Here is a 24764-nt window from a genome sequence, read left to right as displayed (position 1 = left end):
CTCAATCGCGTAATCGTCATCTGAGTGAAATGTACGTCAGAATCGACCGTTGAGACGTCATGTAGCTTGCTTCTTTTGGGAAATTAAGAGAGATATCTGATATGGCCCCATTCGATCAAGCTACAGGAAGTCTAGGCAAGAGAAGATACCTCCATGGTTTAGGTGATGGGCTCAAAGTGGGAAGGGAATGTATCAGAAGGTCAGAATATGTTCCCGGAACCGGCATGGGTTCATTAATCCAACGGAGATGAACGCAAACTAGTAATCATTGAAAGTGATACCATGCCATGCCAAAGGAATGATTGAGCGGTTGGAGCCAGACGGGCGCTGAGGCACAGTCTTGGACGTTTGTGGCTTCGCCGCAGACACTGCATGCCAAAAGCACCGTCCGAACGAACAACGCGCTTCCCGCCCGTTGCGCGTGTGATTGCTCTGCAGTCCGGCATTGCAGCCTGAAACTCTACTCCTATCAGTGCCCTGAGACAAGGAATTTGGACGTAACCCTCATTCTCCGCTTCAGAGGTTTCCTCCGTCCATTTCTACCATTCAACGGCCTCACATCAATACCATCTACTCTAACTTCACCGTTCAATGCATGCCAAGCGATGATCCAGGGAATTGGGTCGAAATGCAAGGATTCAAGTCTCTAGGGGGGGTCGAGTGAGGGGTATTTTGAATTAATATAGCCGTCCAGAGCGGCAAACAAACAAGGTATTGGTTCAGCGACGTTGGCAGTCCTTATCCAGACAGCTTCCAGATCCCGGTATTGAGTAGATTCCGAAGATAGATGGTGACAGTCGGTCGCAGCTTCGGCCGGCTGGATGATGCGAGAATGTCGTTCAGAATCATCGTATCGGACCCTGTGATCCTTGCCTTAACTAGATCGGTTACTTTCGGTCTCAGCGCAAATCCCATCATCTCATCGTGCAAAGGATTCACATGGACTGACGGATGCTTCTGTCTCTGCTTCGGACCCTCACGCATCGACTGCCAGAAGCAATTATCACGATTGAGGGATTGCGTTTCTCAAAATTGTCTAGCTCAAGCTGCATAGCATTACTGGAAGGGAAATGATGCCGAAGCCTCAAGCCCACATGATTAGGTCGGGACGGAAAAATGATTGGGCCTTCAAAATTGGTAGGGAGCAGGTGTGACATGCATGAACTGCGTGACTAGCGTTGGATGCGGGCGAAAGAGTGGATCCAGATGGAAACATGTTTGCGTTCCCACATCTTTCGAGGCTTGCGCATCGTAACAGCAGGTGTTTGGGGTGCCTCGTGGCCAAGTATAGAAATTACCGATGATAGGCCAAGTGTATGTCGCCTACTGCATTTTATGGTACCTTGATGTGCCGGTGTGTTGCTCGCAGTCTCACATCCCTGCCAATCTGAGTGCGTCTATCAATGTTCTATCAAAACATTGTTTGAACCTGGTTGATCGGTGAGCTAGTGGAAGTCGAGTGGTCGAGAGAGAGTTGCGTTCAGCTTGATGAAGCCACGGAGAAGCTGAGTCCGAAGAATTCTCGTCTTTTGGAAACTCGTAGCGAGTTCAAGTGGGAAAATTTGTGGATTTCCGATGCAGAAATACACTAGTTTACAGATCCAGACCCTTGGAATCAGAAAACGGCGATCCTTCGGGTCTGAGGTGGCCTTCGGCGCGGCTCGCGGGAAGGATGAGTTGACGAGGCTTGAATGGTGGAGTTTATACTGCACTCGACGACACCGATGCCCACCTCACTTGATTTCATGTTCAGTATTCCATCGGCGATTTGGCACCAATCCTACTAACTTTGGGCAGGCATTTAACTTCCAACGAGGGTCGAGTCAACAGTTTTCCTCGTGCCAATTTTTTTTTGGGGCTTACCGCCCTTCGCGCCAGAAGCGCTTTGTCCTTCATATCCCGCTCCAGTGTCTCAAAGACAGAGTCATCTGAACGGACTCCCCGTAAGCACGTAATCACATAACGTGGAATATGGCCAGGGTAAAGTCTATCTGTTAAACCTCTTGCAAAACTTGGGGAGGATGCTAACAGGATGCAAATTGCAGATCTTGATTACACCTCTGTTCCACTTTAGGTGCTGAGATGCGGTATGAGAACGGTTGCTGCCCGAACACCCGAAGAAAAAGAGGGGTGGCAGGCCATGGATCACCGATTTCGATGACACTCCTAGCCAGGAGAGGGGTTGAGGTGCCATTGCTCTCTTCAGTCCAACCTTGGGCAAGGATGTCGGCGAAAACATGATCAGCCCAGTACTAGAGGTTCTTGGCTAGGTCCTTGTCTTCGGCGAGAGTGCTAGGCTTGTTCTGAGAGGCAATCAGAACGAAGTATTTGGATCTGATATCGTGTTTTCAACCGCCTGACTTGTGGCAAGAGACACAGCAAACGTTGCTCCATCGGCAGGAGACTGTCCGATGAGCTGGCAAGTCCGTTTGATCAAGGTGTGGAACACGCTGCCTGCCATTTGCTTCCACCAAATCCGTGCATCCGTGGGGATGTTCCCGGAGAAGAAGCTGTTGACGTAGACTCTGCCTAGGCCTTTCTTCTGTAGGCGGCTCGAGAGTTCTTGAGTGAAGAGGGCAATTGCTGGCTTGCTTCGCACATATCGCCAAAAGCTGTCCCATATTGCCAGGGATTTCGTCTTAGTTGGTGAATGAGGCCGGATGGTTTGAGTTATCGGTACATCATGTAGAGGGACAAAGTCGGGTTCACTATTCGGGCATCTCCGTAATCGGTGGATGTCTTTTCAATAAGAGGCATGAAAATATTGGCGAGGGTGAAGTGGCCAACGTAGTTTGTTGTAAACATGATTTCGATGCCATCTGACTCAAGGTCGTAGTCCGTGGTGAGAGTCATCGCTGGACATAGGTGAGACAAGAGGCTGTACGATGAACAATCAATTTAGCTGTAACGTACCAGCGTTGTTCATGAATATATCTAGCCGGTCCAATCTGGCGAGGAGCTCATTAGCGACGCGTGAAACATCCTTGATCAAGCTTAAGTCACATTGCACGAATTCGGTTCTTATTTGGACGTCGTCCTTCTCAATGCTGTGCTTAGTCGCCCATTCCTAGATCGACCCGAAGTACCTGACTCATTCCTCGCAAGGATGTAGACCTTCGTTATACCGTAGAGCAGGAGTTGGGCGGTGATCTCCCGCCCGATACCTGCCTGCCCACCTGTGATCACCGCGATATTCCTAGACAGATCCGGTGTCTCGGAAACCTGAATCTATGTGTGACGAAGCCGGCTATGTTGGTCGAGGTAGTCCGGTGTCTGCTGCGACAGATGAGCAAGATAGAAGATGGGTAGAAAAGCGCACGGTGAGTTCCACTGAGCAAGTTGGGCTTGCCATGGGGAGACGAAAAGATGTAGGGGAAGGGAAGTAACACGTGATCAGAATGAAGCTTCTAAGGTTGGAAGGTCAAACCTTGGAACGTCTCGTTTGCTGTGTAGTGTCTCGACAGAGGAGCCGTTGAATGTTCTGCCGGAGTAAGATTGATAAAACAGCTTGTCATCGAGTGCCTGGCTGAAGCCTGATCCGGCGAACTGCGAACAAGGTGTTGGAATAGGAGAGACCAGTCACGACGAGATACCGCGAAGCTGCTATTCCAACACCGTGCGAAGCGGCTTGATTGGCACGTCCCCGCCCACCACGAACTCGAAATTTCAGAGCAAAGAAAGGCAAAATCAAAGGACGATGCTCATTCGCAGGAGTATTGATTTCATCTAGACACAGCTTGTTGGGGTTGGCGCCGAGTCAGAGCCAGCAGGATAGTTGTCGGCAGACTGGCGATCGCTCAGTTGCTACTGCTGGGAAATTACTTGTGGGCCTCCTGACTGCTCTCCTCTGCTACTGGTCGAGCATCAGCCCTAATCACCTTCTTCACAGCGCGAGAGCACGCTTTCTCCCTCTATCGCACGATGACTCTGCAGGATGACGGTACTGTACAGCATGGCAAACTGGGCGACGACAAGTTTTCCTTGCTCTATGCAGTCCGAAAATTCTTCCACTCTCTGCTTGCCACGATGCTGAGAGACCAAGACAGGCGCAGACGGCGAGCAAGACTCTGCCGAGAGACCCCCTTTCCCCTTGGGGGCTCATGCCGTGGGCCGCCGGTGTCCAGAGCGCATACGTCCGCTTCCAAGGTTAATTTCCAGCCTCGCCAGCGTGACGACAATGGCCGAAATGAGGTCTTTGTCGCCTCAGGGAGCCCTCACGAACACGCAGCGTAAATCATCATGTGCGAACCTCAGGTTTCGACACAGCATTCTGCATCAAGAGACGACTACAAGCGTTATCGTGCGCAAAACTCACGCCCTCCGATGCGTTGCGCCGTTTCAACTGCAGCCCGCCGAAAAAAAACCTGCGAAAACCTGCATGCGGGCCAAAAAAAAAAGCTGACCCGCCTGGTGCTGCGATCATCTCAATCCCGGTCGTAATATTCCTCTATTTTAGGGCCTTTTTGACGACGCCGGTCATGTTTCTGTGGTTGATCAGGCACAGTCAGGCACAGCGCTCGTCCGATTGGCTGGCTTCTGCTTAGTCGGTCTTGTTTCCACCCCTTAGTGGCTAAAGTCCTTCACCCCCTCGACTTCTCCGGGAAGCCACAACGTTTTGCATGGGAGCAAACAAGCCTGAGCAATGAGCCGCTATTCGCCCTCATCACGGGCGGGTTCCTGGCGTGGCGCGGGTTGGCGGCCAGGCACTCTGTTTCTGGGTCGCGCCCATTTAAGTACTCGCATCCCCAGGGCCCTCCACGATCCCCCTTCTCACCACACCAAGCTGGGCTTTTGAATACGCTCGTTTTTGCTGTACAACTTCACTCCTTTAGTTTTACAGCATTCTCTCCTTCGTTACCGTCATTCTTACCAGCCCATAGCTACTATCCTTCCCTTTTGCCTCGAAACCATCAGCCCTCAACCGATATGCAGCTCATCACTATTCTCTCCGCTGCGGCGCTCGTCGCGACTGCTCGTGCCTCGACCTCGTTCAACCTGAACGACTCTTGCATTGACACCGAGCCATTGGCTAGGGTGCACAACCGATGCTCCTATCCCGTACACATCTGGTCAGTCCTCAAGGGGCAGGGCTGCCCATCCGGCGAGGGCGCCGTCCTTGAGCCCGGCCAATTCTACCAGGAGAACTACAGGCCCGCAGTCAATCAAGCCGGCACTTCTATCAAGATCTCCAAGACATCGCAATGCAGTGGTGTCGACATCACTCAATTGGAGTACTACATTGAGACCTCAAACCCCGGCTATAACTACAACTATCTCGACGTCTCGTATGTTGACTGTGGTGGCGAGAAATGCCCAACCCGCCAGGAGGGGTTCTATCTGAAGAGTGGCAATGTCGATGGGAAGTTTCTGGCGACAGGAAATAATGAGATCTGCCCCATTCTTAGCTGCGACAGCCCCAGCTCTTGCGCCAAGGTCGCCTACATCCACCCGGATGACCGCCAAACCAAGTCCTGCGACCCTCAGGCTAACCTCGACTTTTACATGTGTGGTGGCGAGGCACCAGGCTCTGAGTCCAGCCAAGCTCCAAGCAGCCAGTACGAGGCACCCGGGCCATCTTCCACTCAGACACCGGCCTTCACTTCTGCTGAAGTCAATGCTGCTGCTATCACGGAATCACCTAAGCAGGAGGAGCACACGCTCAACATCAAGACTGAAACTGTCTACGTGACCGAATACGCCAAGGTTAAGAGACACGCCCATGGCCATCGTCACCAACAATTCCGTGCATAAATCAGCGCCATTACACCTTTATTCATATTCAACAGGATAATGTTTTGGCTTATTCGGTGTTCGGGACACGGTATTATGCGGAATACCAAGTCAAGTTCAAGATCGCTACTTCGCGCAATATCAAAGAGGAGGGGAAGGGGGGTTGGGATTACCATTCCATGTAATGGCGGGTAGACAGCGTCGCAGGCAATTCACTTCTATTCTACCAAGTTCTTTTCCGACGCGCACTCGCCATGTTTGTGTTGTTGCTTGCTCTGCCCTGTCACTCAATACCATATACCTCGACCCTTCGACGAGCGACGAAAAGCGATATAAGGATGTCGGTCTCGGGCGGTTTCATTCTCGGTCACATATTCTTCCTCACGATGTCATGTCATGATATACCACTCTTGTTGTCGGCCCCCTTCCCGGCTTGCGCTTCGCACTTCGTTTGTTTAATTCGTTAAGGTCGTGCGTGCAAACATGCCGCCTACCATTTTGGGACGGACGATGGGGATGATCAAAATTAGCACGTCTGGCTTGGAGAATCATATATGTTTATTATTTAGCTCTTCTTTCCTTGAAATAGACTGGTTGTCAAAAGTTAAGCACAGTTCCTACAACCCGTCAAAGTGATTGCATGAATTGGCTTTGCCCAAGGTCCGGGTGCAACTCGAGGCGCGTGGCTTTCATGCTTCACCGGGTCCGCAGACGCCCCTAATTTGAACTCCTACCTTACATCGACCACGCGATCCAGTTGCACGCTTGCCCATGGCATTTCCATTATTGGTCTTAGCTACTCCAGGTCGTGTTTCACGTTTCTGAAATTAGCGTCCGACACCATACGATGCTTGGCATACTCAGCCCGGAGAGGCGTTGTGGGGATGAGATGAGCTGACTATGTATTTCTCCGATCAAGATCACGTTCACGAGCGAAAAGGAGGGAGACGGCGTAGGCGGATGGGCGAGCCAGGAAATGACATCGCAGGTGTCCGTATTGGTTCTGAGCAGAAGCGCCTCGCGTTCAAGGTCCAAGAAAAGGGGACAAATATTAGCCAGTGAGGCACACGAGATGAGCAGTTGATTATTGAAACCGTAAATATTTGCAGGCAACCCTGTAGAAAATCCCCCAAACGCGCTCGCTCTTGAGATTTCGTATGATGTTCAGAGTGCGAGCGAAGGCGTTCGCCATGGCAAAAGGAGCGGAGATTTGTGGCGAGAAAGGAGTTCGCGGCTGTGCACAGGTATTGGGCGTTGAGAGTTATGCGACTATCACGAACTCTGAGCGCAAGTCCGGACACGAGTCCGAAGAATCGAAGTGTGGTCTCACGAGAGTGCGGTAACGGATCTCTCGTTTTCTTCATCTCTTGTTACATCTTGTTTTCAGGGTTGCAGTTCATGTCGTCCGCATGTCTGTCACCAATATTGCCGCGCAGAGGTTTCCAGCAGTCGTGCAAGCCTTAGGTTGTCATCCTACCGCTATGGTTCCTTTACTAAACATAACGAATCGCGACGGTATTCCCGTCGCCGAATTTGATCCGTCGGACGAACAGCTTGCGACAGTATCCAAGTCCGCAAGCTGACAGGCAGGATCCCTTTTCCACATCATCCTCCTCAGCGGTGCGTTTGTGCTACCATCCATCATCCCTCTCTGTCACAAGTGTCTCCCCACACTCCGATCCGAAGAGTGCTGCACACCGTCATCACATTTCATGGCCTACGTTCCCATTCTAGTTACGCTAAATGCCGCGCAATCATCTATGCAAGACACCGTCCGTTAAGTTGGTAGCATCCACCAGTTCTCGTAGCGCGCAGACGTATGACTTCTGCGAAAGCGCCTCGTTGGTGGAATTCTCCCCCTTACAATATCCGTTATCCGGTCTTGCGGAGTGGATTCGCGTTGTGGCTCCTCGCATGTCCGGAAGAGCGATCTTGCCTCAGAGAGAGCATTCTGGCTGAACTGGGAAATCCATGATGCTCTAGGTAAACCCTAGAGGCTTGGGTAATAGTACCACAGATGTGGACGAAGTCCTTGTCCGCCGAACGATAATTGAGGTCGGTATTATGGATAGGATCTGAGATCAGATTGGCGATGATTACAATTCCCTTCCCCACAATAGCTGTGATGGGTGTTCAAATAGTCAGCTTCGCAACGGCGAATTGCCCAACGCTCACTCCGGGACGGGAACAGATCATATTTTGGGAATAAACCTGAGATAAACACAATATACTCAGTAATACACAACTTGAGTACCGGTCAGACTACATTACCAGTGGAAGGGTATCCAGCGAATGGCGGAAGAAAAGTAAAGAAGTACCCCCAAGGGTTTAGCTCCAAGGTTTTGGCTCAAAGCCAAGCCAAGTCATCCATCCCATCAGCGAGCTCACCGTCGGTCCATCGTGGCTTTCTCCGTCCGAGACATACTCCAGCCTTACGAAATATATCCTACTTTCTTCCTTCGTCAAGGCGAAATCCAATAGACCAGCGACTGGGATGTTCCATGAAACCTCCTTGCCTGACACTAGCCACATAACAAATCTCATCCTAGCTACAATACATCACATCATTCATCTTACCACCCAATCTAACCCTCATTCTACCTCACAATCTGCTGTGGCGGAGGCACCAACTCTGGCTGCGTTGAGTACATTCCATTATTCCCATTCAACGGCTGTGGACTTGGTGTCTTATGCAAACCTCCCGCATCGACCAGAATGGGTTGCTGCGGTGTATACTGTGGACTCATCATCTGGGGACTCGTCGGCTGCTGAATGGGTTGCCACTGTTGTTGCTGTTGCTGATAACCTTGCTGTCCTGGCTGCGGACTATGTGAAAGCGGTCCATACGGACTCGCCTGCGGCATCGGGGAGTTCGACGCCGTAGTCGGGCTCGTCGGCGAGTGTCCATTGGACATGTAGCTTGTGCGTTGCGCATCCATCGGGTACGGAAGCATGCCTGGTGGATGCCCTTGCCCTTGCTGCATCTGCGGGTTGTACGGTATGTAGGATTCTCGTGGCGGTTGGCCGTTAGGACCGCCTGGGGAATAAGGTGGGTGAGGGGTTTGTGGAATCGATGCTGGTGGGTTCCCGTCTTCTTTCTTGTGCTTGCGTTTCAGCAGGATTATCCAAACGACTAAAGCTCCTATGGCAATTGCTGCAATGGGTCCGACAACGACACCTGCGATCCAGGCTTTACTTGAGGATTTCTTTGATGTAGGGGATTCGATGGGGGCAGCGGTAGAGGAGGAGGTCGGCGTTGAGGTGGGCGTTGCCGTGATTGATTGAGGTGTGGATGAGGGTGTAGGGGTAGGGGCTGCAATGAATGGTAAGCAGACATCAATCAATAAGGTAGATTGGGCTTATACTTGACGACGTCTCCTCGGGCTTAACGCGATAGTAGCTCCAATTTAGGGAGCTCACTCCACAAAAGATATTCGAATGCGGACTTGAGTCTTTCGTGTTTTCGAAAATAAACCCAGTGTTGCATATCGTGAAGGATCGATCTGTAAGATCTGTGAAGACATCGGTGCTATATCACATCATATATCAGTTCTCGACCTATTGCGCTTCAAATTTACCCAGACACTCCATTCCCATCACAAGGTCTGAAAAAATCGAAGTAAGTAAATCTAACATACCAAGCATAAGTCCTCCTCGACACCGTCCCCGTCGAATACCCATAAATCAAGCTCCCATCCACACACCCAATAACCACATTACAGCTCGCAACCGACGTCGCGCAACACCTTGCAAAACTCCCACTCTGATAATATGTGCCTCCAAGATCACACTGCTCCGAGGTCCAGGCGCCTTTGTAACTCACCCATCCCAAGAACCGGTTATCATTTTGCTTCCGGAGGAGCTCGAGCGGGGGTAGCTGAGGCGCTGGGGTGATGGTGGGGTCCGATATTGAGGGGCTGAGAGAGGGCAAAACGTTTGCATTTGCGGAGGCTGAGTTGAGTACGAACCATATCACGTAAAACAGCATGTTGGCAGCGATGTGAAACGCATTTGGTGAGGGGAGATGAGCTGGAGAGCGGAGCTGGAGCTGAGCTGAGCGGAGATGTGGGAGCTTTGACGTTAAAAACTAGATACAACGAGCACACTGGATCTATTTCCTGAGGCGCAGCCCTCGTATCTTCTGGTGACCGGCAACAATGTTGCATATAAGCCTGTTGACAAGGCTGAAAGTCTGGCTTCTTGCCAATGAGAGGGAACCAAGCGCGGGAGAAAAAGCGCCAAGTGAGGCTGTCCTGGTGTATGGCGTCGTGTATCGTATTTTATTCGATGGGTGGGCGAATACGAAGACTTCGTGGCACTCACGTGTTCCCTTAAACAGCAAAGTAACGATAATGCCAAGGAGTGGTTTTCGTATTCGATGTTGGCGGTCCGGCAGTGGTATTAGGTGGCTTTGAGTTAATATCCAGGGCTTTGCGAGCCCTCTCTTAACCGCCAACCTTATCAGAATCGGTTTCTTGCTTTCAGTCTCTCGGAGACAGCAAGTCATCTAGTTTGCCATTGCTTAGAGAAGATAGTTCTTGTGTAGGCGATGTAGAGGAATTCTTGCTTTACGAGGCCTTTGAACTACCTGGACTGTTAACCTTTCTGATAGATCGACTCTTGACTTTTCTAATAGAAGGCTTCTTCTCGTCGCGCGAGATCAGGTCACTAACTCCACGTTCCAATCGTGCGATTCGTTTCAGTAGTGTGTCCTTGCTATAGAGATCCTGTCGCGACAACAGATGTTAGTATTTGGGAATAAGATTCCGCCCAATGGAATGATTCAAATTACCATACCTTAGAACTAAGAGGGGCAAACGACGGTTCATCACTATGTAGAGATGACCGTAATTCTATATCGCCGCCGGCTCTGTTCAAATTACCTCCCCCATTGTCCAATTGTCCCCAACCCGAGCCCATCTTTTCCTCCCACTCTAGTCTGATAATTGGCACCATTGCTACGGCAGTCGCAAAGCGCTCATCGTGACTAATACTAACTTCACAGAATTGTCCATCGACCTCATTGGCGTCAAAGTGGTGCCGTCTCGTCGTTTTGTACCAAACGCCTTCCCTCTTCTCTGGATCCAAGTCCTTGCTGGGGTGGTATGACGTGATAAGTTCGTGAAGTATGAGACCCTTTGGTGCGAAAGAGGCTCCGTGTTCATACCTATCTCCAGATTCAGGGAGGATCATGATCTTGTGATGTCCGTTCGACAGTCCCATGTGGCTGCATGCTTTTCGGCAGGCTTCTTTCGCAGCCCAACTATAGAGATGAATTAGCGACAACAACGCCGAATCAACGGAGAATATATGACTTTCTTACTTACCGACCAGCAAGATATTGAGCGACTTTATTGATATCCTTATAGGCAGACTCATTGTCCTTGAATCGGTCCCAGAAAAACTGGCGCTCCGGCCACGTCATAACCTTGGAGAGAAATTGTGAGAGAGGTTTACTCTCATTTACCTCCTTGCCCACATTCTTCGTTAAGATGTCTCTTATCCGAGCAATGTAGCAAACGTCAATGCCCACTTTGAGGGGATAGGGAAACGGTCGTGGAGGCATGAGACATGCTCGAAAATTGTACAAGGAGCGAGCTCAACCTGGTGTTTTAACTAACCGAAGCCGAGAAGTTAGCGTCATCCGTCTTGGCCAGATTAATTGAAAAAGTTCACATTGATGGCCAAATAAAAAAAAGATAAAACACTAGCAAAATATTGTGGTATCCGAATGCTACAGTATTGTAGCACAAGGAGACCCATAAGAGTTTTCAAAAACAAAAAGAAATTAACTCGACGTGGGCCAGATTCGAACTGACGCTCCCGAAGGAACAAGATTTCTAGTCTTGCGCGATAACCACTCCGCCACCACGCCTTTGGTGATTTCATGGTAAATGATATAATTTTATCTATTATATAGCAAAGTATCTTTTTCGCAGCAAAAACGGGGTTCTTCGAATTGCCGAGACTTGCCATGCACCTGGAGCTAAGATTACAACTTCACGATCTCTTCCTATCGTCCCACGATAGATTTAATCAATTTCCTTCGACTGCACCCCTTTCACACGCCTCATCCCATCGCCGGAACGTCCTGCGCCACCTCCTGTGCTATGCGCCGCGATTCCTTCACCCTCTCACTAACTCATCTACCATCTCACATGTTCATATGAGGCCACTCTTCCACAGCTCGTGGAGCCTCACCACCTTCTCTCTGGCCGGAGCGTCCCACTCCGTGCACCCATGACCCAGCCCACTCCAGCTTTGTGCAGCCTTGCCCTGCGATCGCCTACCCTAGAGTGTTCGACCTTTGCAAGCAAAGCAAGAATCCACGTCTTCGGACTTCGAGCTGAGCGCCGTGGCCCTACCCCGACGAAGACGCACCTACCAATAGTCATACCCTAGCCTGCCCGTCTTAGTCCCCTATTGGCTGGCGATATTAATCCACCACAGTGAATAGCGTGCTGACTGCAGCCTCGTTGCAGCACAAGGCAGCACGTCTGACGAAAGAGGTCAGGCTTTCGCTGTCAGTATTGTAGCTCCGTGCATGGGAATGGCAAGTGTGGATTGGAGGGCCCTGCGTTTGCGCCATCGAGAGCGGCGGTACTTAGATGCGAAGGGAAGGATGTGAGGCATGCAGGGCTGGAAGCCCGACGCCGTGCTCATGGTCCCCATGGTGTGCGTGCACGCAGTGCGTGAGATGTCCGATGTCATCTATGGTGGGTTGGTGGACACATATATGGTCTATGAGGTGCTCTCGGGCGCCGCCGCCCAATCTTATGTTCCGGCTTGCTGCTGCTGCGTTTCCTTTTGACTTGACTTCGTCGCGAAAGTCAAGCTTAAAGTCGCTTTCATCTCCAGGCGTGGTCTTCAACTCTCCACTTTGAGTATCCACCACATCCCCCGCGCAATTCCGCTGCAGCCCACAATGCCCCCCCAACCAATGTCCCCCCGCTTGCCAGGCGTGAGCATTCTAGCCCCAGAAGCCACGGGTCCGCAATATCGGCGTTGGCGTCGCGGAGTAAAGAACGCCTTCATATCTAGAGGAACTTGGGGCTATTGCGATGGCTCCTGTCCCATGCCTATGCCAACCCAAGGACCAAATTTCTTTGCACCCACTTCAACACCGGAGCCACAGCCGGAGTTACTGGAAGAGAGGAGGGCTTGGTCGAGGAAAGATCGCGATGTGAAGTTAGACATTTTTCTATCAGTGGCGGACGACATCAAGCTTGATGTCTTCGAAGTCGGACCTGCGCTGCCACCCCCAGGTATGAGCGCATTGGAAATGATACAGGCTTTGGATGGTCGATTCGAGGAGTTCAAGTTCGAAGACTACCACCACGCGTTCTGCCACTTTCTAAACCTTCACATCGACCAATACGGCAGTCTAGGCGATTTCAACATCGAATTCGTCGCGACGCTAGAAGACTTGCTGGACCACGGATATCCACTGGACAATGTCCAAGCCTGTAGCGCATACTTCTCCAAAATGCGCTGTACTCAAAATCCCTGGGTCGTGAAGAAATTAAATGAGTGGGACACTTTAGCCACCCCGCCGCTCCTCGCGGATCTGATCAAAGACTGCCCTCCATGGCATGTGATCAAGCCTCTTGCGCTCAAAGCCCCTTCACAGCCAACTTCAGAATCATATTCCGAGGATTTAGCAGAAAGCCAGGGCGAAGAAGAACTCTCCGAAGACGCAGCGTCGATATCCTCGGATTCGTCGCGAGAACAAGAAATCACTGTTCACGCAAGCTACGAAGATCTCACCGAAGCGTTTCCGATACCTACCTCAGTCGCAGAGCTTCCAGCAACGCCCATCCCAATTCCCCAACGCATCAGTTCCAAAGAAGCGAGTCAATCCGCCCTCAGTCCCCTGAGCCTTTCATCTCCAGCCAACAAAGCACTCCCATCACTTCCCAAATCATCGACATCCAGCACGCGCTCAGCATCTCCAAAGCCCGGCTCAGAATCGCACTTGAAAGTCCCACCAGCTTCTCCGCGCCCACGAACCCCCAAATCACCAGCCCCACGTCCCAGCGCCGCAACACCACCTGGAATATCCTCTCCAAATCTTCTCCCTCCGTCACCCCCTAAAATGATTCAAAGACGCCCCACCTCCTCACGCTCCGCCATCCTCCCGATCCCCCTAGGCCCCCAATCCTCCATGGAAACATTCACAACCTGGCCACCGCGCTCTCCTCTCATCCGGCAAGATTCTAGCAACAGCAGTATAATCAGTCTCCCTCTACAAGGCACCACAATCCCAGAATTTCCACGAACCAAATTATCGGTCTCACCACCAAACACTCCGCCAGTCAAAAGTTCAATGAAGGACTGCGACGAGGATCTAGAGAGACTGAGGGAAGTGGAGAGGCAGAGACAAAGAGATAGTATCGAGAAGCATCAAAGGAAAAGGAGTTGGAGCATCAAGAGTCGGTGGAGCGCTAGGAGGGGGGAGGTGTCTTAAACTATGTGATTCGCGCTAGCAATTTATCGTTGTATATTTCCTTTGTACAGGAATTTGGGACTGGAACTCAGGTTTGGTGGATTGGATTGAACGATAAGGCGTTTCTGGAACTCCCTCACTAGTTGGTGTATGCATACTCACATACGGGTACACTTTTTCAACTCGCACAATCGCTCGCTCTCTATCCCCGACCTCTTTCGGAACTCTTTCGGACTTTCTTCAGCTTTCAACTGGCGCATACGGATTGCAACTCTCTAATTTCCTAAGAACGATCGTTCGCATCCCAACAAAATTTCCTTCCCTCTTCGTCTTCGTATCTTTTCTTAGCAGCGGCAGCTCTCTGTCTGCATGCATCGCAATATACCCGAAATTCGCTCTCTTTCACATCCACACAGAACCTAGCTGGTTACTACATCAAGTAATCCACCCATGTACAATATAAAGTTCACACATACATGCACAAAGAACCTCAAATGTTTCGAGTTCCGAGTCCTGAGACCGCCACGCGATGACTTATAGACATGCTAGGTATTCATGATGAATCCCCATCCACACGCACAGAGCATCCATGTCTATTCCCCCAACAAACCCACAAATCACAACCCCACAACAACTTGCCCAGAATTTCACATCTCACAACCGACTTCCAAAACCTTACGTTATTAACATAAAACAACGTATCGCATCTTACCCAGCAATCTCAGGTCAGATGGCACTCACGCATGCATCCGTGCATCCTCACGGCAAATACGCCCACCCGTCCGACTGGCTCACACCATATACTTGACACTCTCTAGTGCACCCAAATATGACTGCACTCACCTACCTCTTTCTTCCAAAACAGGAAAAGCCGAGCTTCACATCACACATAAGCGGAGCCGGGGTTCACAAGCACAGGCACATCAAAAGGCCGGGCGCCAAGAAGTCAAGAGCGGAGGACACGCCATCTCCAACCGTTTATGTAATTCTACAGCTCAAAAATTCCTTTTGATTTCTCCGCCTCTACCCTCCATGTATCCAAAACCCTATTGCAGAGCTTCATTCGTTATTCATGAAAGCCATGGCGTCAAAACTACCGTCGGAATACGTTCGATACCCGACCAAACCCGAAGCCAGCAACCCGCCACCATTTCCCGAATATTCCGATTTCCGGCTATCTAGATACTTTTACTCCACCTTGGGGTACCTTAGAAATAGCGTGTATAGCGTCTACTGCGACTCCCTCACAACTTTATCGACGGCGTGCGCGAAGTAGTCGACGTTGTGCGTATTCAGGCCAGCCATAGAGATACGACCATTCTTAGTCATGTAGACATGTGAATCGGAACGGATTTTGAGGACCTGCGCTTCACTCAAGCCAGTGTAGCTGAACATACCAATTTGATCGGTAATGTGGTTCCAAGTGCCTGGCGTGCCCAACTCCTCTAGCTTGCTGCGCAACGCTTTGCGCATTTCAATGATACGGCCAGACATGGTGCGGAGGTCGGCTTCCCATTCAGCGAAAAGCTCCTTGTTGTTAAGGACGGTGGATGCAATGCGGGCGCCGTACGCGGGCGGGTTTGAGATCTCGGAGCGCTGGAGGATAGCTAACTGCGAAGCAATTCGGGTCACCGTCGTCTCGGCATCAGAAGCTGCAGACGTGACAAAGTGGAAGCAGCCTGCTCGCTCGCCGTAGAGACCAAAATTCTTGGCGTAGCTCTGGGCAATGCAGAGCTCGAAGCCTTGGTCAATGAAGTATCGAACTGCCCAGGCGTCCTTTGCGAGGTCACCGGAAGCGAAGCCTTGGTAGGCACAGTCGAAGAAGGGGAAGTGCTTCTTCTCCTGCATGACCTTGCAAATTTCCTTCCACTGCTCTTGCGTGGGGTCGACACCGGTGGGGTTGTGAGCACAGGCGTGGAGAACAATAATGCTTCCCTCAGCCGCGTTCCTTATTGTGTTAACCATACCCTCGAAATCAAGGCCACGAGTCTTTGCCGAGAAGTAGGGGTACGTGAGGTAGTCGAGGTGGACATTCTTGAAGATCTGGAAGTGGTTGACCCATGTTGGATCGGAGAAGTAGGCAGTGCGCTGGGAGTTGGTGCGGTAGAACTTGGCGAGGAAGAGTGCTCCTAGATGGACAGCACCAGTTCCTGAGATTGTTTGCAAGCTGGCAACCTGCGTAACCTTTGTGAGCTTCTGTGACTAGGCAGAGGGGGGAGCTTGCCCACCCGCTTCTCCTTGATCGCTGGGCTGTCGGCGCCGAGAATCAGCTTCTGCGAGGCGGTCGTAAAGTCTGCAAGACCAGCGATAGGCAGGTACTCGTGGTTGAGATTGGGGTCACTTCGGAGAATCTCATCCGCCTAGAGGGAAGGAGCATCCGTCAGCATCTTGCCTGCCCAATTGGTAACGAGGAAAGAGCGTTGGAGCTCTGGAAACAGTCGGACTCACTTTCTTCACTACGGGCAAGACCCATGGCTTTGCATTGTCGTCTCTGTAAGCTCCAATGCCCAGATCCACTTTCTTCGGATCTTCGTCACGGCGGAACGCTGCCATCAACCCAAAAAGAGGGTCTTCTGGAGCCTGCGGGACGACATCGGCGTTGAAAGAGGTGGGAGCCATGATTACAATGTGTGATGAAGGCTGGGAGAAGCGAGAATGGGAGGAAGAGTGCTGCAGGGAGGCGGAGGATTTGGGGGAAGGTGACTCTGGCATGATCGCGCTTTCCTTCAAAATATCCCTCTCACCGCCGAAAGTGGGAAGCCACACCACCGCCTCACCAACCCCGCGCTAGTGCCCGTAAGGTACCCCGGCTGGATTGCTCGTTCCGGCGGAAAGGCACGGTTCAAGGGCGGAGAGCGGAGAAGCAAATATGGGGTGCAGGTCTGGCGAGAAGACAACGAGAATAGGGCTGCAGGCTGCAGTCCTTCGGATGTCGCTCATTATGAACCGCTGTTTGTTCATCAGTGTTCGGAAAAGCGTTGCTTCTACCGCTGACCCGAGGCTCCATCTTGAGACGGGATAATGCCAACATAGTCCAGAGTCCACCGACAGACTCCGAATATCAAGAGCATCGTCAGTTAGCCTAGATGAGGCTGCATGACATGTTCGGCACCTTCGCCCTAGCGAGCGGAGTGGACGCACGTCGCGAGCAACTTAATTCCACTCTGCAGACAGCCACGAGGTCTTGATTGCACTCCCGCTTGTTTGCTTATCCCGGCAATTCACAGAATCTATATCACACGTGAGGGTTGGAAGAGCGTTGCGGCATTTTCACATGGCCGAGGATGCGTCTCCGATTATCTACGGCCTGACCCAATCTGAGTCCATTTACAAAGCAGGTGTCATATGAACAGGTCCCAGAGAATTAGGAACGCGCAAAACCCGCTCGTGCAGTAGAAAAGCATTTGCGCTTGACTCATCCTTTCTGTAGCTCGTTTGAGCTCCTTGTTCCCGCTCCCCACATTTTCTGTAGTTAGATACGAGTCCTCCACGAGTTGGTCGATATGCGCAGCCTGGATGGTAAGATTGTTTGCGAGCGTGGTTTGCAGCTCCGAGATCTCCAGCAAAGACTTCTCGGCGGTTCTGTTAGAAGTTAGCTTTGGATACATCAGCGACAACAAACAAGAACCAGGCATACCGCACTTGATCCAACGCGTCCTCATAATGCTTTAGCATATCTTGATTCTCTTGTGCAAACAGCTGGAGCTGCTCAGGACTAAGCCGCTCCTGCGCCACAAGCGATTCAGCATCCTGATCTACTGGCGTCTTTCCCCGGTAGTCGTTCATGCTACTGGGGCCTTCATTCACTCCGCTGTAGTCGTCTGAGGATGGCATCGTTCCTCTCGCCTTGTACAGCACACTCTTGCTCTTCTCGACTTCCCGTGTGAGCCGAATCTCCATCATTGAGCTCTGGAAGCGGCCGCATTGTTCCAGTTGCCGTTGTAGATACCATATCACGCTCTCCCTGTGCACCTTTATGGTATTCGCCTTGGCCTCTTCTAACTCTTCTTGCGGACTCTTTGCCGTGATTGCCCCGCCCGCTGCCCATCGTCCGAGCGCACCCAGGCCAGCTCTTGCCCGCTTCTTCAGTGCAATCGTAGTCTCAGCAGACTGTCGCACCTGTTCCGCGTCAGAGAGATTGTTGATCGCAACATTGAGCTCGCGTAGAAGCTGCTTCGCCTGAGCATCGATCTCCGTCCGCTGCGTGTCGGTAAGGTACTTCGCATCCTTTTCGGTGGTGGGTAGGAAGCTCGAGGTATTCGTTCGCGCGACTTGCTTCCGCCGAGGAGAAAGAGCGGTAGAAAGATAGCTCTGCCGGATCGATCTCAAGTACGCGTTGAGCTCTGCAATATGTGCCCGCTGTTTTTGTTGTTAGCTGTCAGTTTCCCCAGACCTGTTTAGAGAGCAACGTGGCATACAATGCGGTAGGCCTCTTTCAAGAATTGGTCCAAGTCCTGAAGGCGCAAGATATAAGGCTCGACTGGCAGGGCATCGTGAGCGGCCAGAGCCTGGTTAAAGATTGAAGTAATGTTCATCATGTGGTGGAGCAATGGTTACGTGCTGGCTTGATGATGCCCGTCGGGAATGAGCTAGCTTTATTCGCTCGCTTAAACGTCCAATAAGAGGGAAGGGCTGGACTTAGTCTCGTTCTGCTTGGTGCAGCTTCTCCTCCTCTTCTTCATTTTTCATCCTTCACTAGGTTCATATCTACAGTTTGATCTCTTCAACCCTGTCTCCTTCTAAAGTAAATATTAAGCTGCGATCCAAGGTCTAATTCGATATGGATCGGACATGGACGCTGAATATGGGGCCTGTAAATTCCCCTTATCGAAGAGGCACTCGGGATCGCGGCATGAAAGCCGTAGTCAAGCCAATAGCAGCATATATCGAAAGCCCATCCATGGAGGCTCCACAATGTTGGCCGATGTCGCCCAGGTTCAGTTATTCCCGGCTGGCATGCGCCATGTCGTTAACAAGCGGAGCACCTGCTCCTTTTCCATGCTCAACATGGTCGTCTTTTTCTTCTTTGGTTGCTTTGGACTTTTCTCATGACGTTCATATTTGGTTTTAAGAGTCATGTCGCATGATGATTCGTCACTAGATATGGGGGCCGAGAAGGCTGGAGCCGTAGAGAAAAGTAGGGCAGCGTCTATTTCCACAGGAGCTTTAGCAGGCCCACCTGAAGCAGTTACTGCAGATGTCAAAGAGAAAGAAGAAGCATCCGAGTCTGGTCCAATTTCTCCAGCGTTATCGTCAACCCACGAGACCGAAGAAATCGTACAAGCAGACCTGGAGGCTTTGTCTCCCATTCAGTCAAATATACCACACTACTCTGCCTTTAGCAGAAGGAAGAAGCAATTCACCGTCTTTCTAGCAGCATGGGGCGGCTTCTTTTCACCTCTTTCAGCAAACATATACTTCCCGGCGTTGACGACTTTAAGCCAAGAGTACGAGGTATCAAGTACGTTGATGAACCTGACTCTCACATCCTACATGATTTTCCAAGGGTTGGCGCCTACAATCTTCGGTGACCTCGCTGATATGGCGTGAGAATCCGCTCCTATCCCGAGCGACTATATTTACTGACGTTTATGATAGTGGGAGAAGGCCTGCATATATCATTGGGTTCATTGTCTACATCGGCGCAAATATCGGACTTGCTTCGCAAAGCTCATATGCAGCCCTATTCGTTCTTCGATGTCTTCAAAGCTCAGGCAGTAGTGCAACGATTGCTCTTGGTAATGGTGTTGTAGCTGATATTGCAACTAGTTCTGAGCGCGGCACTTGGATGGGTTATGCCACGAGTGTGAGCTCTCTTTTCCAAAAGATCGGTGTCCCTCCTACTGACAGCCGCTGAAGGGCCCAATGATTGCTCCTGCAATAGCGCCAGTGATAGGTGGGCTACTTGCAGAATTCCTTGGTTGGCGATCCATCTTCTGGTTTCTCGTCATTATGGCCGCAGTTTACCTAATACCCTTTTTCATCGCCTTTCCTGAAACGGCTCGTGGAGTCGTCGGCAACGGGAGCATATCCCCACAGGGCTGGAACATGTCTGTCCTCGACTACCTTGAGCTCCGAAAGACGCGAAATTCTGAAACCGGGCTAACGCTGGCAAGATCTCGTGGAGAACGGCGAGCCGCAGGGGCAGAATTGGCAGAGAAACAAAAGTTACGATTTCCAAATCCCCTCGGCACCCTTCGTGTCATCAAGGAGAAAGATGCCGGTTTACTTTTGTTTTATAACAGCTTGGTGTATACCGCCTTCTACGACGTCGTCGCCTCCTCACCTTACCTTTTTGAACAAATATACGGCTTTAGTGACCTGCAAATAGGTCTCTCATTTATCCCCTTCGGAATTGGCGCTCTCTTTGCTCCAATGGCAGCAGGTCGTCTTATGGACTGGAATTACAGACGGGTAGCCAAAAAAGAGAATTTCACAATTGATCATAAACGCGGCGACAACCTCAAAGGCTTCCCTCTCGAACGTGCTCGCCTCTCCGTCGCCGTTCCATTCATTGCAATAGGGAACTGCGCATTACTCTGCTACGGCTGGATATTGGAGGGAGAGACACCTCTCGCTGCTCCTCTAGTGATGCATTTCCTGATAGGTCTCTTCCTCACTGGTGCTTTCAATTGCATGAGCGTCATGCTCATCGATTATTATCCGTTGAGCCCGTCCACTGCAACTGCAGCCAATAACCTTGTTCGATGTCTTGTCGGCGCCGGAGGGACAGGGACAATCAACATCATGATCGGTAGCATGGGAAGAGGATGGTGCTTCACATTCATTGCTGTGGTTTTGTTTCTTACGAGTCCCATTTTCTGGGTGTTGCTCAAGTGGGGACCCATGTGGAGAGAAGCTAGAAGAGTAAAGATGGAGATGAAGGGGAAAAGAGCTGGATAATCTCGGTTAGGCTTTCTACATACTGGAGCATACCGATGAACGTAGTCAGGTTAACGGGGAACTCCAAAGCCTGGGGCCGTGTTTAATGGGAAGGACAAAAGGATGCTTTTCTACCCCTGTTTTAGAACTCTACTTGGCATATCCCCTCTCCAGTATTTCTCCCTTTGACACTTATCCCATTTTGCAACGTCATGGCTCACCAGGGTCCATGGGCAGCTGCATACTAGCTTTGCATTGTGGTATGTCAACCTAATCGAATAAACCCATGCTTCCAGCACCATAGGATCATTCGGCATACCTATCCTATCACTGAAGTATGGGCACATGCACAGCAAGGGTCCAGGAACCAGGTTGCGAGCAAATGCGACAGCTGCATCAACTCAAACTTGCAGGCCTGTTTTCCTCCCATGGCTCTGGAATTCCTTCGATGTCTAAATTTGGATACCACGATCTCCCTGATTCCGGCGTTACCGAATATACCCCTAGGATTCCTTATTAATCAATTTTCAGGATAATTTGTGACAGTAAATCACGAGTTCGTCCATTGTCTCCTCATGGCGATGTTTCATGGCCTTTTCTTGAAAATTCTCGCCAAACCCCAACCATTGGTCGACGCAAAGTTTTGCCTTCTGGTCAGCTTACTCCAACGCAACACCAGCCACCAACGTGGCCATTCTTTGGGGCTGTGGTCTCCTGACGATTAGATATTCTCGCAACCGGCAACCCTGTTCTGTTATCATACTGGTTTCTGGTTGGAAGGTAAGGCAGCGACCTGCGGATGGCGCCGGGTCGTTTGTGGCACAGGGATAGGTGTGGTGAGCTGCGGCTAGATCTGTAAGGAGGACGCGTGAGTTTGGGCGATATCGTAGCCTAGGGTTGCACCTTCACCTCCAAAGCGTATTAAAGAGATCATCTTTCCTTGAATATTTCTATCGTAAGACTCTGACTCTTCTCCCTCTCTTCTCGTCATTAGACGAGTCACAACTCATTCTCAACTACGCCATTCATTCGACCACCATACAAACTAAACCTGCTCGACGACAAAACCACTATTATTCTAATCTTCTACAATCTGAGATGCATTCTCTTGCACTCGCCTCCTTCACTCTCCTCCTAACCCTTATCCACGCCTCCCCTATCATCCCCCGCGACGCCATTGAAGTCTGCTCTCCAACCCAGTACACCATTAAAGGCTATACCTACACCTTCTCCAAAGATCCAGATAACATTGCCCGCCTCTCATTTAACTTCCAGTCCCTATTCCCAGGCGGCTCCACCATCAACGACCCCGCGCTCAACACGGTCGCCTGCGACATCTCATCTCCTACTGGCGTAATCCCAAACGAAGTGGAATGCTCGAGCGGCCGCAAGAACTTTTACTTCGATCTCCGTGGTCCACAGGAAAATGCAGATTTCCAATTCATTCATACGTGGCAGTGCAATGGGTAAGTGTCCCTAAAGTGCCCCTACAGCCCTTAGTATGAAGCGAGCCACTGCAAAGTTGACTTTAATCTCCATTCCTGAAAGTAATCTGAGCTGAGCTGATAACTGTGTTTGCGTAGACACGAGTGGATGTCCTCCACACACCACAAGATCGATCCATTGAGCTGTACTACGAGTGTGGACGGATTGACAACGATGTGTAATGGAGGCCCGGATGTCTTCCAAGCTGAGAGTGTGAGGGAGATTTGTGGGACGCCGACTCATTGTTGAATTACGAAATCGAAAGCGGTGGTCACAGCTGGGAGCTTTTCTTCAACTGCATCTGGCATGGAGTTTTGGGGGGCAAGATTGATTCTCAGGCATTCGGATTCGGTCATCCGTCTTTGAAATTAAGGGATATAGGGGTTGGTAATCTCTAAGAGCGGCATTTGGTGTGCCTTTGGGATTGCTTACATGCGTGGCTTAGGTTTTAGCGTGGGTTACTGCATTAGAGGTGCTCGGCATCCTCACTCTGTATTAATACAAATTTCTCTCTTCTCGTGCATTGTATTCCAATCGAATTGCATTGTATGGGCGACTCATCCAGGCTCGGTAGCAGATCGATTATGCAGATCTCGTCTGGAGGAGGGTTCTGTCAGGGAAAAAGTGACAAAGCGGAGGGTTGATAGCGTCTTAAATAAAGAAGAGGCTCAAGTACCTGTAGAGCAGTATATCGTCAGCTCATCGAATGGACCCCGATTAGTTCTAACTGAACTCACTGTGCGTTGAAAGCAGGCGAGTCTAGGAGGTATCTATCAAGTATATAATCGCAGACATATTGACGCCAGCCTCTGATACTGATAACTGGCGACAAAGGAACCTGTGCAAAACATCGCCGACTTTGGTGAATTCTGACAGTTTCCGAGATAAGCAGCTCCCCCACTGCTCAGGACAGACGTAAGTCTGGCTAGAGTAAAAACTAGATATGACTGGAGAGAAGAAGGACTTGAGGTAGAGAAACTGAGCATCTCAAGGAGGTAGAGTCTAAAAGAGCTACCCAATCGGGGCCTAGTGTCTACGGCTACCTACGTACAGGAAGTCATCCAGGAATTTGGTGCGTAACGTGGTAATAAAAATGAGAGGATATATGGGCAACAATAACATGCCTATTGGGGGCAGTCTCATCTGTAGACTTATCAACAAGCAAGTTTATGGCGTTTTCAAGGTTCAATCTGTCTTGATTTCCTACTTGGGTTAGTGACCTTCCTGTATAGGTTTATCACATCCTAAACAGGAAAAGTACTTCTCTCTGACAGTAATCTCTGTCCGGTACTTTCTCTTCGGGTTTAGCGTCATCCTGCGCTTATCCATATCCGGCATCACTCCTCACCCCATTCAATCCGCCGCTCTTGTAACGGCTCTAGTTATAGAATGTTGCGTAATATAATCTAGTTAAATCAAGGGTTAGATACTGCAACGGCATAGGCAAGACAATGGGTCTGAATGCGGTATGTGTTTAAAATCTTTATCTAGCTACTTATATATAAATTAGACTCTGTCTTTACTTTTACTAATTTATAGTTAAATTGGTAAAGAAAAGGATTCCTTTTATACATAATCTTTTAAATAAAAAGGTATAAGAAAAGGTTTCTATCTTACAGCATTTAAACTACTAATTAGTGTTAAATAGGCTCTATGCTAGCTATGCAAAGCAAAGAGGTTTGCACAGTATACACATTGTGCGGGGGGGGTTGCAGGTAACTAGTGTTGATTGTTCTTGTTCTAAGTCTGTGCGAAGGAAAGGAATATTTATCCGCTTGTACGTGCGACTGTGACACAAGACGCCTAACAACGTATCTAAATACTGCTGTTTAGACAATAACTACTTTTTATAACGTACCTAACAGGTTGGCCGGCCACACAGGTTGGCCAGCTACTTTTGCTAAGCCCCTACCACACTTTACCTATCTACATAATGCCTTAACAACAACACTAGATTAAATCTTCTAAAAAATGTTAAATATAGCTTACTTTTTAAGCTTTTAAATAAAACTTAAAACTTTTTTTATAACATACTATAGCTATTTATAATGTTTTTTTACATAACACTAAGTAATTAACACGCTAAATAGCTTTTATAAGTAAAATGCTAGCTTAAATTAAAAAATTTAACTAAGCTTAAAAAAAAAGTTATTATTAAGTATATACTTAAGCTTATTATACACAAATTTCTTTTTAAGCTTATAGCTATAGCTAATATAGC

The 24764-nt window shown here is 50.0% G+C and overlaps 8 protein-coding genes and 1 non-coding gene across 9 annotated transcripts; 4 read left to right on the top strand and 5 right to left on the bottom strand.

Annotated features, from left to right (window-relative positions):
* Positions 1-4579: 4579 nt before the first annotated feature.
* Positions 4580-5867, top strand: BDR25DRAFT_86945 (uncharacterized protein). Its single transcript, XM_033699177.1, has one exon. The coding sequence runs from the start codon at positions 4927-4929 to the stop codon at positions 5749-5751; it is 825 nt and encodes a 274-aa protein (XP_033552471.1). The 5' UTR covers positions 4580-4926; the 3' UTR covers positions 5752-5867.
* A 2057-nt stretch (positions 5868-7924) lies between these two features.
* BDR25DRAFT_339687 (uncharacterized protein) lies at positions 7925-9775 on the bottom strand. Its single transcript, XM_033693421.1, has 3 exons — positions 9369-9775; positions 9096-9259; positions 7925-9043 (listed from the first exon to the last, which is right to left on the bottom strand). Exons 1-3 carry the CDS (start codon positions 9716-9718, stop codon positions 8328-8330), a joined length of 1230 nt encoding a protein of 409 aa, XP_033552470.1. The 5' UTR covers positions 9719-9775; the 3' UTR covers positions 7925-8327.
* Positions 9776-9866: 91 nt separating this feature from the next.
* On the bottom strand, positions 9867-11296 carry BDR25DRAFT_339686 (uncharacterized protein; the record flags this gene model as incomplete). The annotated part of the gene is made up of 3 exons (XM_033693420.1): positions 9867-10457; positions 10528-10993; positions 11058-11296. 3 exons carry the CDS (start codon positions 11294-11296, stop codon positions 10299-10301), a joined length of 864 nt encoding a protein of 287 aa, XP_033552469.1. The 3' UTR covers positions 9867-10298.
* A 228-nt stretch (positions 11297-11524) lies between these two features.
* Positions 11525-11605, bottom strand: BDR25DRAFT_t9. The gene has a single exon. It is a non-coding gene; the product is annotated as a tRNA-Ser (tRNA).
* Positions 11606-12536: 931 nt separating this feature from the next.
* BDR25DRAFT_300654 (uncharacterized protein) lies at positions 12537-14621 on the top strand. Its single transcript, XM_033689419.1, has one exon. It carries the CDS (start codon positions 12656-12658, stop codon positions 14195-14197), a length of 1542 nt encoding a protein of 513 aa, XP_033552468.1. The 5' UTR covers positions 12537-12655; the 3' UTR covers positions 14198-14621.
* A 785-nt stretch (positions 14622-15406) lies between these two features.
* On the bottom strand, positions 15407-16795 carry BDR25DRAFT_310137 (aspartate aminotransferase; the record flags this gene model as incomplete). Its single annotated transcript, XM_033691134.1, has 3 exons — positions 15407-16351; positions 16405-16536; positions 16625-16795. 3 exons carry the CDS (start codon positions 16793-16795, stop codon positions 15407-15409), a joined length of 1248 nt encoding a protein of 415 aa, XP_033552467.1.
* A 660-nt stretch (positions 16796-17455) lies between these two features.
* On the bottom strand, positions 17456-18725 carry BDR25DRAFT_253047 (snare protein syntaxin-like protein 18/UFE1). The gene is made up of 3 exons (XM_033686215.1): positions 18595-18725; positions 17814-18535; positions 17456-17758 (listed from the first exon to the last, which is right to left on the bottom strand). Exons 1-3 carry the CDS (start codon positions 18712-18714, stop codon positions 17518-17520), a joined length of 1083 nt encoding a protein of 360 aa, XP_033552466.1. The 5' UTR covers positions 18715-18725; the 3' UTR covers positions 17456-17517.
* Positions 18726-19163: 438 nt separating this feature from the next.
* BDR25DRAFT_278168 (MFS general substrate transporter) lies at positions 19164-21254 on the top strand. Its single transcript, XM_033687667.1, has 3 exons — positions 19164-19722; positions 19775-19982; positions 20036-21254. The coding sequence occupies exons 1-3, from the start codon at positions 19253-19255 to the stop codon at positions 21077-21079; spliced, it is 1722 nt and encodes a 573-aa protein (XP_033552465.1). The 5' UTR covers positions 19164-19252; the 3' UTR covers positions 21080-21254.
* A 698-nt stretch (positions 21255-21952) lies between these two features.
* On the top strand, positions 21953-23226 carry BDR25DRAFT_300652 (uncharacterized protein). Its single transcript, XM_033689418.1, has 2 exons — positions 21953-22524; positions 22642-23226. Exons 1-2 carry the CDS (start codon positions 22157-22159, stop codon positions 22790-22792), a joined length of 519 nt encoding a protein of 172 aa, XP_033552464.1. The 5' UTR covers positions 21953-22156; the 3' UTR covers positions 22793-23226.
* Positions 23227-24764: the final 1538 nt, after the last annotated feature.

The sequence above is a fragment of the Lindgomyces ingoldianus genome, assembly GCF_010093535.1.
Source record: "Lindgomyces ingoldianus strain ATCC 200398 unplaced genomic scaffold BDR25scaffold_4, whole genome shotgun sequence".
Lineage (NCBI taxonomy): Eukaryota > Fungi > Ascomycota > Dothideomycetes > Pleosporales > Lindgomycetaceae > Lindgomyces > Lindgomyces ingoldianus.
Note: the sequence above shows the minus strand (reverse complement) of the source record. Positions and strands in the feature narration are given on the sequence as shown.